The following is an 11,380-nucleotide window of genomic DNA, read 5'->3' on the forward strand; positions in this document are numbered from 1 at the left end:
CTGATTGAGAACCATATCAGGCCAAACACAGAAACAGAAAACTAGACATCCAACATAGAATGCCCACTCAGATCACACCCTGACCAAACAAAACATAGAAACATACAAGGCAAACTATGGTCAGGGTGTGACACTTTATTGACAAAGGTCAGTTGGAAACAATTGTGATGGACTACTTTCTGGAGGACGATTGTGCCATGCTGACTCTCTCTGACTCTAAAAAGTAATCAGACGTTAAGGAAATCCCTGATTTAGGTAAACACATTGTCATTTAACCAGACATTGTAGAGTCTTTTGATTACAGTGATGGGGAAGAAATGGCAATCATGAAGTTGACCAAGTTTTGAAATCAGTGGAATGCCTGGTGGAAGCAGAGTATGATTACGAGATTCATACAATTCTGTCATTTAATTAACTATGCAGAGGGAGTTGAAAAGAGAACACGGAAGGCTATTGTATAAAACACCTGTCTCCATATTACATCTTCAAACTAAGGGCAACCATGGCATCCACGACAGAGAGGTAGAAAGATCGGATGATTGTTATGGCTTTGCACATGGTCAGTGTGAACCAGTGACTTGACACAACGGGCCATACAAGCTGTACAAACAAAATGGAAATGACACAGGACGTCTTATTTAACAAAAGGGGTTGCAGTCTTCTGTGAAGCGTTCATCCATGTATACAGGTAAGAGTCTAGCTACATTTTCTGTGTTGTAATATCTCAGAAAGCCATTTGCATTGCTAGTTATAGCTTAATGTTAGCTAGCCAACTAGCTAACATTGAACCTATTTGGTTAGCTTTAGCTAGCTTTGACAATCGGTTGGTATTGCTAGCACTCTATGGATTTGGATTATGGTTAATTCCTTAGCTAGCTAGCTGCATGTCGAAACAAAAGATCCCAAGTTAAAGCCTTATGTTAGCTAGCTAGCTAATGTTAGCTGTCAGGATCGCTAGCTAACATTATGTTTACGATCTGTGTCATAGTATTATCACAGAATGCCATTTCCATTGCCAGTTATAGCCTAATGTCAGCTAGCTAACTAACATTGAACCTAGTTGGTTAGCTTTAGCTAGCTTTGACAATCGGTTGGTATTGCTAGCACTCTATGGGTTGGGATTATGGTTCATTGTTTAGCTAGCTACATGTCTAAATACAGGACTTCCCTTCGCCAGATGATTACATGACCCATCAAGTTGGCAGTGATTGTGGCCATCCTGTTGTATAATAAAATATTTGAATCTGTAATTTGTCTTTCAGCATCAGTAGAACCCGCCTGACTCTCCTCCACCAGTCATACAAGAAGACTTGGAGCATGTTACGGTGCTGGTGGAAAGCTATGGCTGGCAACAACACCTGACTCCGTACTTCAGGCCATTGCCACAGATCAAGCAGTATCAGCACTTCAGGTGATTATCATTTTCATTGCATTGTATGAGGTTATTATTCTAATCTAAATTTGGGAGGTGAATTGATTTTATTTAAGGTCTTTATTTTTGGGTATATTTTCCTATTTTACAGCTTCGATGCTCTGGAGTCTGGTGTTGTTGTCGCCAAGGAGCATTCAGACTCAGTCTTGACCAGGTTTCAGCTGCTGCGCAACACTGACGGCCTTCCTCCCATAGATGGTCTGCCTGTACAAGACCCACTTGGACTGGATACAACTAGACATGTGTATCTTTTTGAGAAGATCAGAGACTTTTACGATGAAGAGACCATGGATATCACATGCCCTGCACCAAAGTTGAGGGCAGGACAGAAACCGGCTCATATAGATTCCCTTGTTCATGTGTGGTGTGGACGGAACAGTTCATCACCGGGGGCGAGTTCCCAGTCATCCGGGCTTTCAGCAGTGCCTCTATGCACATTCATATGGCTCTCTCCGAACACACACACACATGCCTTACGTTGCTGCTGCTATTAATTTTTCATCCTGATGCCCAGCCTCTTTACCCCTGATTGCATGCACATAACTACCTCATCTAGCACTAATATTGTTCTTGATATTATTCTTGTACATACTCTATATTATTTTGTTCTTTCTCTTCTGGCTTTGACATTTTTTTATTTTTTATCTTGACATTTTTTATTTTTGATATTGCTACTATGCAAATATGCAATTACCCATTTCACTGTACCGTTTACACCTTCTGTAGAGACCCTTCCACTTAGCAAGATTAAAGCGAGATTATGCACCTTCTGTATGCTGTGCATGTGACAAATAAACGTAGATGGTTTTTTTTGATATCGTGTGTTTAGCAGAGACGGTAATGTGAACAACAACATGACCTGCACCAAAGGCATATTAGGATATAGGCTGTTTGTAGGCTACTACTTTTAGCCTTGAAATCTTTACTACACTACTCACTCTGTTTAGCACATGGCCACATGTGAATCCTTAAAGAGATGGGTGGGGGGGCTAAGGTTTAAGAGGGTGTGAATGATTCGGAATGAGTGTAGACTAAAAAAAGCTCTCCAGAGACATTTTCTCGAAAGTGGGGTTACAAGTTTATCAACTTTCAAAGCAGAATTATTTTCCCATTGTTCCTCAACAAATGCAGTGTATGATATAACATATTGTAGCGCTGAGTCTTTACTTTTATCCAATGTAAAAAAACAACAACACAATTTAAAAATGTTGCTTGATAAGTCCAAATCTAGCCGGTCAGTCACATTTCACCTGTCTCCAAAAGCAAAGAGGCTTTTTCAGGCTTAGGGGTTAGGTTCAGGGTTAGGGTTACAATTAGGATTAGGTTTAAGATTAGGATTTAGGGTTTTGGGTTAAGATTAGGGAAGGGTTAGGGAAAAATAGGATTTAAAATGGGAATCAACTATTTGATCCCCAAAAGGATAATAAAACAAACGTGTGTGTGTGTGCATGAGTGCGCGCTCACGTTTGTGTGTGTGTGTCCATCAGAGTGTGCTTTGTGATGACTCGGGAGTGAGAGCAGTGCTGTCTTTGATGTTATGTGACAGACCATGGGTTAAAGCATCCAGACAGAGCAACCTGCTGCGCTGAGGGGACCTCTCACTTACTGTAGCAGGTTGACTTCTGGGAACTGACCGGTGGGCAGGGACATTAAGTGTGTTCCAGTTTTCCTTGAAGACCCATGGCACAGCACGAAGCAGATGCTGCTCCTGAAATGAAATGACTTTGGTGTGGGTGTTGTCTCAAGGAAACAAGGGGTCTCTCTCCCTCAGGGAGTGGCTCTGACTGGTCAACTCTAACTCTCTCCTTCTCTCTCTCTCTCTCTCTCTCTCCAGGGTTGAAGCAGATCCATGCTCTCTCCATCCAGGGCAATTATGAGTTGAGGATTGACCTGGAGGACTTTGACAACAGTACAGCCTACGCCCAGTATGGAATGTTTGGAGTTGGCCTGTTCTCTGTTGACCCTGACGATGATGGATACCCACTTACTGTTGGAGATTACTCTGGAAATGCAGGTACATATATCTGAATGACCAGTTCCCTTTGTTAATCAATAAAGTATCAACCTAATAAACTCTCATCTTCAATTAACATTTTATATTTAAGTTTGATTTAAATTATAGATTGGGTTGTTATAGACCGAGACACCGGGGTAACCAAAGCAAAGATAAGCCGCACTTGAACACGCATGTTGAAGCCCCAGGTTTACTCATTAAATACGTATGACTCAAAATTGCATTGACTATCTATAGTAAAAACTGCTGTGTCCTCTGCAGTAGTTTTTTGTTAAGTGCTGAGGGAAGGAGGGATGGAAGCGTTTGGTTTGGTCTCCACAGCGTGGATAGACAGGGACAGCGAGACAAGGACAGACCGTATGTGTCTGCGTATATCTGTTCCCCAAACATCACATCTCAGCCGCAATCCCGTCACCGTGAATAAATTACTACCCAATTAATTACGGTGGTTGACCGGCAGCATAAACAAAACACTGCCAGATGCCTGTCACAACAAATAATCAATTTAAAGAACCTTTGGGGAGTGGAGTACTGAGAACTGAGCACACAGAGAGAGAAGAGGGACAGATGAGAGATGGAGGGATGGGAAGGGGGGTATAGATGAGAGGAGGAGTGAGAGAGTGTTGTCACAAGCAGGTTTTGCAGAAAGAGAGAGTGTTGTGTAAATGGCTTGTACACACAAAGAAATAATGGTTCTAAATAGTACCAGGGAGGGGTTATTTGGCTTGTAACCATAACAGAACCATTTTTGGTGCTATATAGAACCCTTTTTTGATGCTCTATAAATGACCATTAACATATGTCCTATATAGCACCAAAAAAAGGGTTGTGCTTTGGTACAACCATTTTTGGGGCTACATGAAACCCTTTTTTTTGTGGTTCTTTATAGAACCTTTGTTAATAACGATTGTATAAAGAATATTTCTCATTCTGAAAGGCTCTTCGTAGATAATTTTGAAGAACCATACAGGGTTTTTATTCTGGTCAGCCATATTATATTGTTAAAACTCCATATGTGTTGTTATTGTATTGGCAAGTTGAATCAAGTAAGCTACCTCTGGAACAGCTGGGGGTCACTGAGTAGAGAATTGAGAACCACTGACTGATTTAGTCAACCGTTTTCAATTGACACAAGACCATACGTGAGGCTTTCACAAGACACCATCACTGGCCATGGCCAGATATAATATGCCATGGTATAACACAACCTATTAGATAAACTGGACAATTAAATGATCACGAAAAGAGCAAAGCACCATTTTGTGAACTGTAAAGAACCATTGGAGAGCTTAACGGGTTCTTTGAGTCATTATGGTTCCACATAGAACATCACCCTTCCCAAAGAACCCTTGAGGAACCCTAATGTGTTACAGTGTAAAGCTTGTTCCCAGCTCTTCCTACCTCAATACCACTAACCTTCAACTGACAACATGCCGATTGGACATTTGAATCCCACTGCAGCACACTAGCCTCTCCCTCATACCCTCTCCTCCCCTTAGTACCACTGTTATTGTTATTATCACACACACACTCTCACTCACATTTTCTCTGATCTGAGGGGTATCCTACGAAGCATGTTTGAGGCGTTAGCGAGGTAACTTTGGTTAACTCTGAGTTCAACTCATGATAACCGGTCATACGAAAGCTGCTCACCTTTTAGCCAAGTACATTTCTATGACTGCTTCAGAGCTAACCTTCTCCGGTGCAGGCTAACTCACGGCTAACTCCACTTACCCTGATTGAAATGACTGAGCCACGAGTTGAGCGCAATGAAATCAGATTCCCTTCCTCTTGCAAAGATTGCATCATCATCCCCTTCATTTGAGGAAGACGACTGATTGAAATATTGTATTTATCAAAAGTAAATATTTGTTTATGTTACATGGTAATGACAGTGATAAGCACCCGAAATACGGCATTAACAATATGTATTAAAATAAAGACAGCCTACCGGGAAAGACAGCCTACCGGGAAACAGTGGGTTAACTGCCTTGTTCAGGGGTAGAACGACAGATTTGTACCTTGTCAGTTTAGGAATTCGATCTAGTAACACGTTCGGTTACTGTCCCAATGCTCTAACCACAGGCTACCTGCCGCCCCACTACTTAAAGATTATTTCACACAATAGCCTGCTGAATTTCAAAGATAACTTTAATTTCATATTGAATCCGACACAAATGAAAATGTGGCTCTAACTCGCCTAGAGATTGATGTTTCAGAAATGTCTCAATGAAGAGCTCGGTGTTCGACTAGCCATGTGTGACATGCACACGCAGTTACAAGCCTGTTAGACTTAGCGGCAGGTGGACAAACAATAGCCACCGTCGTAATACGGATAAAGCCTGAGCTGGAATGTGAAGCTACAGTGGGGCAAAAAAGTATTTAGTCAGCCACCAATTATGCAAGTTCTCCCACTTAAAAAGATGACAGAGGCCTGTCATTTTCATCATTGGTACACTTCAACTATGACAGACAAAATGAGAAATAAAAATGTGCAAATTATGGTGGAAAATAAGTATTTGGTCAATAACAAAAGTTTATCTCAATACTTTATTATATACCCTTTGTTGGCAATGACAGAGGTCAAACGTTTTCTGTAAGTCTTCACAAGGTTTTCACACACTGTTGCTGGTATTTTGGCCCATTCCTCCATGCAGATCTCCTCTAGAGCAGTGATGTTTTGGGGCTGTTGCTGGGCAACAAGGACTTTCAACTCCCTGCAAAGATTTTCTATGGGGTTGAGATCTGGAGACTGGCTAGGCCACTCCAGGACCTTGAAAATGCTTCTTACGAAGCCACTCCTTCGTTGCCCGGGCGTTGTGTTTGGGATCATTGTCATGCTGAAAGACCCAGCCACGTTTCATCTTCAATGACCTTGCTGATGGAAGGAGGTTTTCACTCAAAATCTCACGATACTAGCTATAGGCGTTCTTTCCTTTACATGGATCAGTCGTCCTGGTCCCTTTGCAGAAAAACAGCCCCAAAGCATGATGTTTCCACCCCCATGCTTCACAGTAGGTATGGTGTTCTTTGGATGCAACTCAGCATTCTTTGTCCTCCAAACACGACGAGTTGAGTTTTTCCCAAAAAGTTATATTTTGGTTTCATCTGACCATATGACATTCTCCCAATCTTCTTCTGGATCATCCAAATGCTCTCTAGCAAACTTCAGACGGGCCTGGACATGTACTGGCTTAAGTAGGGGGACACGTCTGGCACTGCAAGATTTGAGTCCCTGGCGGCATAGTGTGTTACTGATGGTAGGCTTTGTTACTTTGGTCCCAGCTCTCTGCAGGTCATTCACTAGGTCCCCCTGTGTGGTTCTGGGATTTTTACTCACCGTTCTTGTGATCATTTTGACCCCACGGGGTGAGATCTTGAGTGGAGCCCCAGATCGAGGGAGATTATCAGTGGTCTTGTATGTCTTCCATTTCCTAATAATTGCTCCCACAGTTGATTTCTTCAAACCAAGCTGCTTACCTATTGCAGATTCAGTCTTCCCAGCCTGGTGTAGGTCTACAATTTTGTTTCCCGTGTCCTTTGACAACTCTTTGGTCTTGGCCACAGTGGAGTTTGGAGTGTGACTGTTTGAGGTTGTGGACAGGTATCTTTTATACTGATAACAAGTTCAAACAGGTGCCATTAATACAGGTAATGAGTGGAGGACAGAGGAGCCTCTTAAAGAAGAAGTTACAGATCTGTGAGAGCCAGAAATCTTGCTTGTTTGTAGGTGACCTAATACTTATTTTCCACCATAATTTGCAAATAAATTCATAACAAATCCTACAATGGGATTTTCTGGATTTTTTTCTTCTCATTTTGTCTGTCATAGTTGAAGTGTACCTAAGATGAAAATTACAGGCCTCATCTTTTTAAGTGGAAGAACTTGCACAATTGGTGGCTGACTAAATACTTTTTTGCCCCACTGTAACTGAAGCTGATTCCCTTTAGAAACCCCTTAGTAGATCTTGCTTGCATAGTAGGATACCCCTCTGGTCTCAGTGGACAGGTTGGTCATTGCGGCTGGAAGCAGCTAGATTCTAACCGTGTTCAGTGGAGCCACCTTGTCCCATTCACTTCCCTTCAGCCAGACAAGATTACACTGAGTGGGCTGCAAATGACACGCTAAGTACTGCTAGCCTGGTTCCTCTTTTCTCTCCTATTGTTTCGTATTATCCGGCAACCATTATCATGTTGTCACATTGGGTTGTTCTTATATGTTTTATTTTATTTTATTTTTCCACTTAGGGGCTCTCTGTGTAAATGCTGAGACGCCCTGTCGGAACTGGTGGCGCTGTGAGTTACTGTGGGAAAATGGAATTGGAGGGAGTGGAGTGGTGATGTGGCCACACCCTGCCTGGGCAAATAATGGATTTAGTTGCCCTGATGAGATGCTAGAGAACACTTAACTAAATTGTCTTTTGTTGAATTTATATAACATTCCAACCTCGTTTAGCATGATCTATTCTATTATGTTACTATTTGCATTCATTTGCATCTCTTTCAATTAGAGACTTTTATTTTGAAGGTGAACCGCAAATCCAAGTACTGTGGCTAACCCTTATTGTGTCTAGCTTCACATATGTGGGTCCGCCCATCATTAATCAAATAAGTCTTATAAATGCGGGTTATTTTAGATTATGACACCTAGCTTGATCTTTAGTTAGTTAACTATAGCTACTGAAATATTACATTATATATTATACAAAACCCAAATGGCGTTCCATAGCCAACCACTCAAGAGTGACATTCAGCTCAAAGCCGTAGCCTATAGCTAGCAGTGTCCCATGTACCTCTCTTCAGTTCTATTTCTGTAAATGCTCGCAGAGTAGTTTTAGGTCCTGCTGAGGCTTCAAAGCTCTTTTTTAAGTGTGTGTGTGTGTGTGTGCGCACTATGTGACAGTTGAGCGCTGATCGGATCGTTAGGGAGGCGATAGTAAAAGCAGAAGGATAAAGAGGTCAGCATAGAGCCCTTTGATAAATGAACAACAAAGTGTTGTAACCCTGTGGTTTGTGTAATGAGGACTGATCTTTAGAAAGGAGAGGAGGCCTCTCTCTGATCTCACGTCATCTATGGAAATGATGGATTGTTTCTTAGTCATTTGGAAATGAATTAGGAATGCAGTGGTTCTCTGGTGCTGTCTGATGTAAGAGGGCTCTGGTGAAAGACATTGGTTTCGCCAGGAAAGACAAATCAAAGCACTGAAGATTTGGAATCAATTGTATTTCTCTCTAAAGCCTCTTCTATCGCTCAACCTCTCTTAATTATCTATTTCTCCTTTCTTGTCTTCCAATCTATCCCCTATTTCTCCTCTGTTCACCCTTGTCAATTTCATTTGACTGTGTGGGTGGGTGTGTGTGCTTGTGCGTGCATTTGTGTGTGTGCGCGTGCATGTTTCTGTAAATATGATGCGTGTGCGTTTGTACATGAATGCAACATGAATGTGTTCTCCACCCATCCACCCCCCCCCCCACCCCCACACACACAGGCGATGCTCTGCTGAAGCACAACGGAATGAAGTTCACCACCAAAGACAAGGACAACGACCACTCGGAGAACAACTGTGCCTCCTTCTACCACGGTGCCTGGTGGTACCGCAACTGCCACACGTCTAACCTGAATGGACAGTACCTCCGCGGGCAGCACACCTCCTATGCCGACGGCATCGAGTGGTCCACCTGGACCGGCTGGCAGTACTCCCTCAAGTTCTCCGAGATGAAGATACGGCCCACTCGAGACCAGAGCAAATGAGAAAAATGAGGGAATAAAAGAAGAAAAAGAGAGGAAAGGAATTTGAAGGAAGAAGGTGCTCATAAGAATAAATATAAAACCCCACACTCAAAAAGACAGCTATAGGCTGTAGTTCTTGTTCAGCTATTGTTTGCTGACGGACTAAAAGGACATCTTTGATTGGTATACTACTACTGTCTACGTTTCTCTGTGGAACCCTCATCCCTTCCCCCTGCCCCGCCCCGCTTGCTGTGCCCTCTGCTAATCCCTCGTCGCTCGTTGCGTACTACTGTTGTGCTGAGGTTTTTCGTGCCCCCCACCCCCATCATCCTTATCCTTTATCACTATCATTAGGAGATTTGTTGCCAATGTTTTTGAGTGTTTCCCTCCTGACAACGACCACACCGCGACACGAAATGAATCTGACTCACTCTTACTTCACAGGAGTTCGGTGGCACCTTAACTGGGGAGAACAGGCTTGTGGTAATGACTGAAGCAGAGTCAGTGGAACGGTCTCAAAAACCATGTGTTTGATGCCATTTAATTTGTGCCGTTCCAACCACTACTATGAGCCGTTCACCCCCCCAGTAGCCTCAACTGTCTTACTTACGTCTCTCTTTCTCGCGTTATTTACATCTAGTCATCAATCAATGATCTGTCTTTTCTATCTGAGCCTTGACCTTGACCTCTCTCCTGTGACAGTTGCACCCTGTAGCCAGTAGTTCTATTCCCACAGTCCTTTACTGCGTTGTTTACAGTCAGCGAAGTGTGGCGTTACCGTGTGACCTTTGAACAAGTGGCTGAGTCAGAACAGGAGATGTGGCTGAGTCAGAACAGGAGATGTGACATTACAGTTAGAGAACACACACACACACACAAAAAAAAACTCTGCACCCTGAAGCTTCAGTATTACCATGACACAGCAAAACTCAGTCTGTCACCCAAAGGGATTTGGCTGTATTGTCCTTCCAGTCAGGAGACATGCTAAAATGGCACAACCCACAGTACCTCACCACCCACTGCTTAAGCATCCCTTTATTAAAGATATACTCTGTGGGATAACAAGACAATGGAATGGGAATGGTGTAGAGGGAACGGTTGAAATAGAAGGAGACAGAGCTAGACATATCAAACAGAGGGGTGAGAAGGGAATTACTAAATGAAAAGGGGAATAAGAGACAGAGTGAGAAAAATGAGGAGATCAAATAGAGGGGTGAGGGAGCGATTGACAGAGATGGGGGGGTGGATGGAGATCAAATGGAGGGGGGAGGGAGCGATCGACAGAGAGATGGGGGGGGGGGGGGTGGAGATCAAATGGAGGGGGTGAGGGAGAAGGGTAAATGAGAGGGAGCAGATATCATTAATCTGACTGAGGCCATTAGGGAGCATATTGGGCACTTTGTCGGATCAGCCTGCCAGCTGATCACCAGCCAAGTCACTGCTACGACAGCCCCAGACGTTAACTCCTCAGTGTGTGTGTGTGGACGTGTTTAACTATTCTTGTGGGGACCAGAAGTCCCCACAAGGATAGTAAACGGAACATATTTGACCAAATGGGGACATTTTGTTAGTCCCCACAAGGTTAAATGCTATTTCTACGGTGTTTAGGGTTAAGGTTGGAATTAGTGTTAGGGTTAGAATTACGTTAAGGGTTAGGAGCTAGGGCTAGTTTTAGGGTTAGGAGCTAGAGTTAGGTTAAAGGTTAAGATTTTTGAGTTAAGGTTAGGGTAAGGGTAAGACTATTTGAGCTCCCAGTCAGACAGATAGAGAGCCTATGTAAATGTGATAAGGGTTATCATGTTCCCATTGGTAGTAAGTGAATGTAGCAGGCAGCAGTATGGAAAAGAGAAGGAAGAGAGTGTGGTGAAGTTGCAAGGGGACCCTTGGAGCCAAAAGAAAGAAAGAAAGAAAGAAAGAAAGCCACCTTTCAGAGACAGGAGTGACATGACAAGAGAGTAAAATCTGTTTTTCATCTCTTCCTTTAGGAAAGTAAAGCATGTTTTATCCTTTACCCTCACGGTCACAACATTAAATAGTCCCCTACTCTCCTGAGCATTTTAACTCTACGCCTGTGTTTTCGCAATCAGCTGTAACCGGTAGAACATATCTAACCCATTGATGTACACATACACACGCAGCTACATACACACATTATGTCTCTCTCGCCTCCTTTATGTTGTATTTCATCCATATCTCATGTAAG

At 42.9% G+C, this 11,380-nt stretch overlaps 1 protein-coding gene across 1 annotated transcript; it reads left to right on the forward strand.

The window, feature by feature from the left end:
• The first annotated feature begins 678 nt into the window (after positions 1–678).
• LOC135543809 (fibrinogen C domain-containing protein 1-like) lies at positions 679–10,368 on the forward strand. Its single transcript, XM_064971143.1, has 5 exons — positions 679–688; positions 1,297–1,411; positions 1,524–1,630; positions 3,267–3,446; positions 8,936–10,368. Exons 1-5 carry the CDS (start codon positions 679–681, stop codon positions 9,196–9,198), a joined length of 675 nt encoding a protein of 224 aa, XP_064827215.1. The 3' UTR covers positions 9,199–10,368.
• Positions 10,369–11,380: the final 1,012 nt, after the last annotated feature.

Source organism: Oncorhynchus masou, chromosome 8 (genome assembly GCF_036934945.1).
Source record: "Oncorhynchus masou masou isolate Uvic2021 chromosome 8, UVic_Omas_1.1, whole genome shotgun sequence".
Taxonomy (NCBI): domain Eukaryota; kingdom Metazoa; phylum Chordata; class Actinopteri; order Salmoniformes; family Salmonidae; genus Oncorhynchus; species Oncorhynchus masou.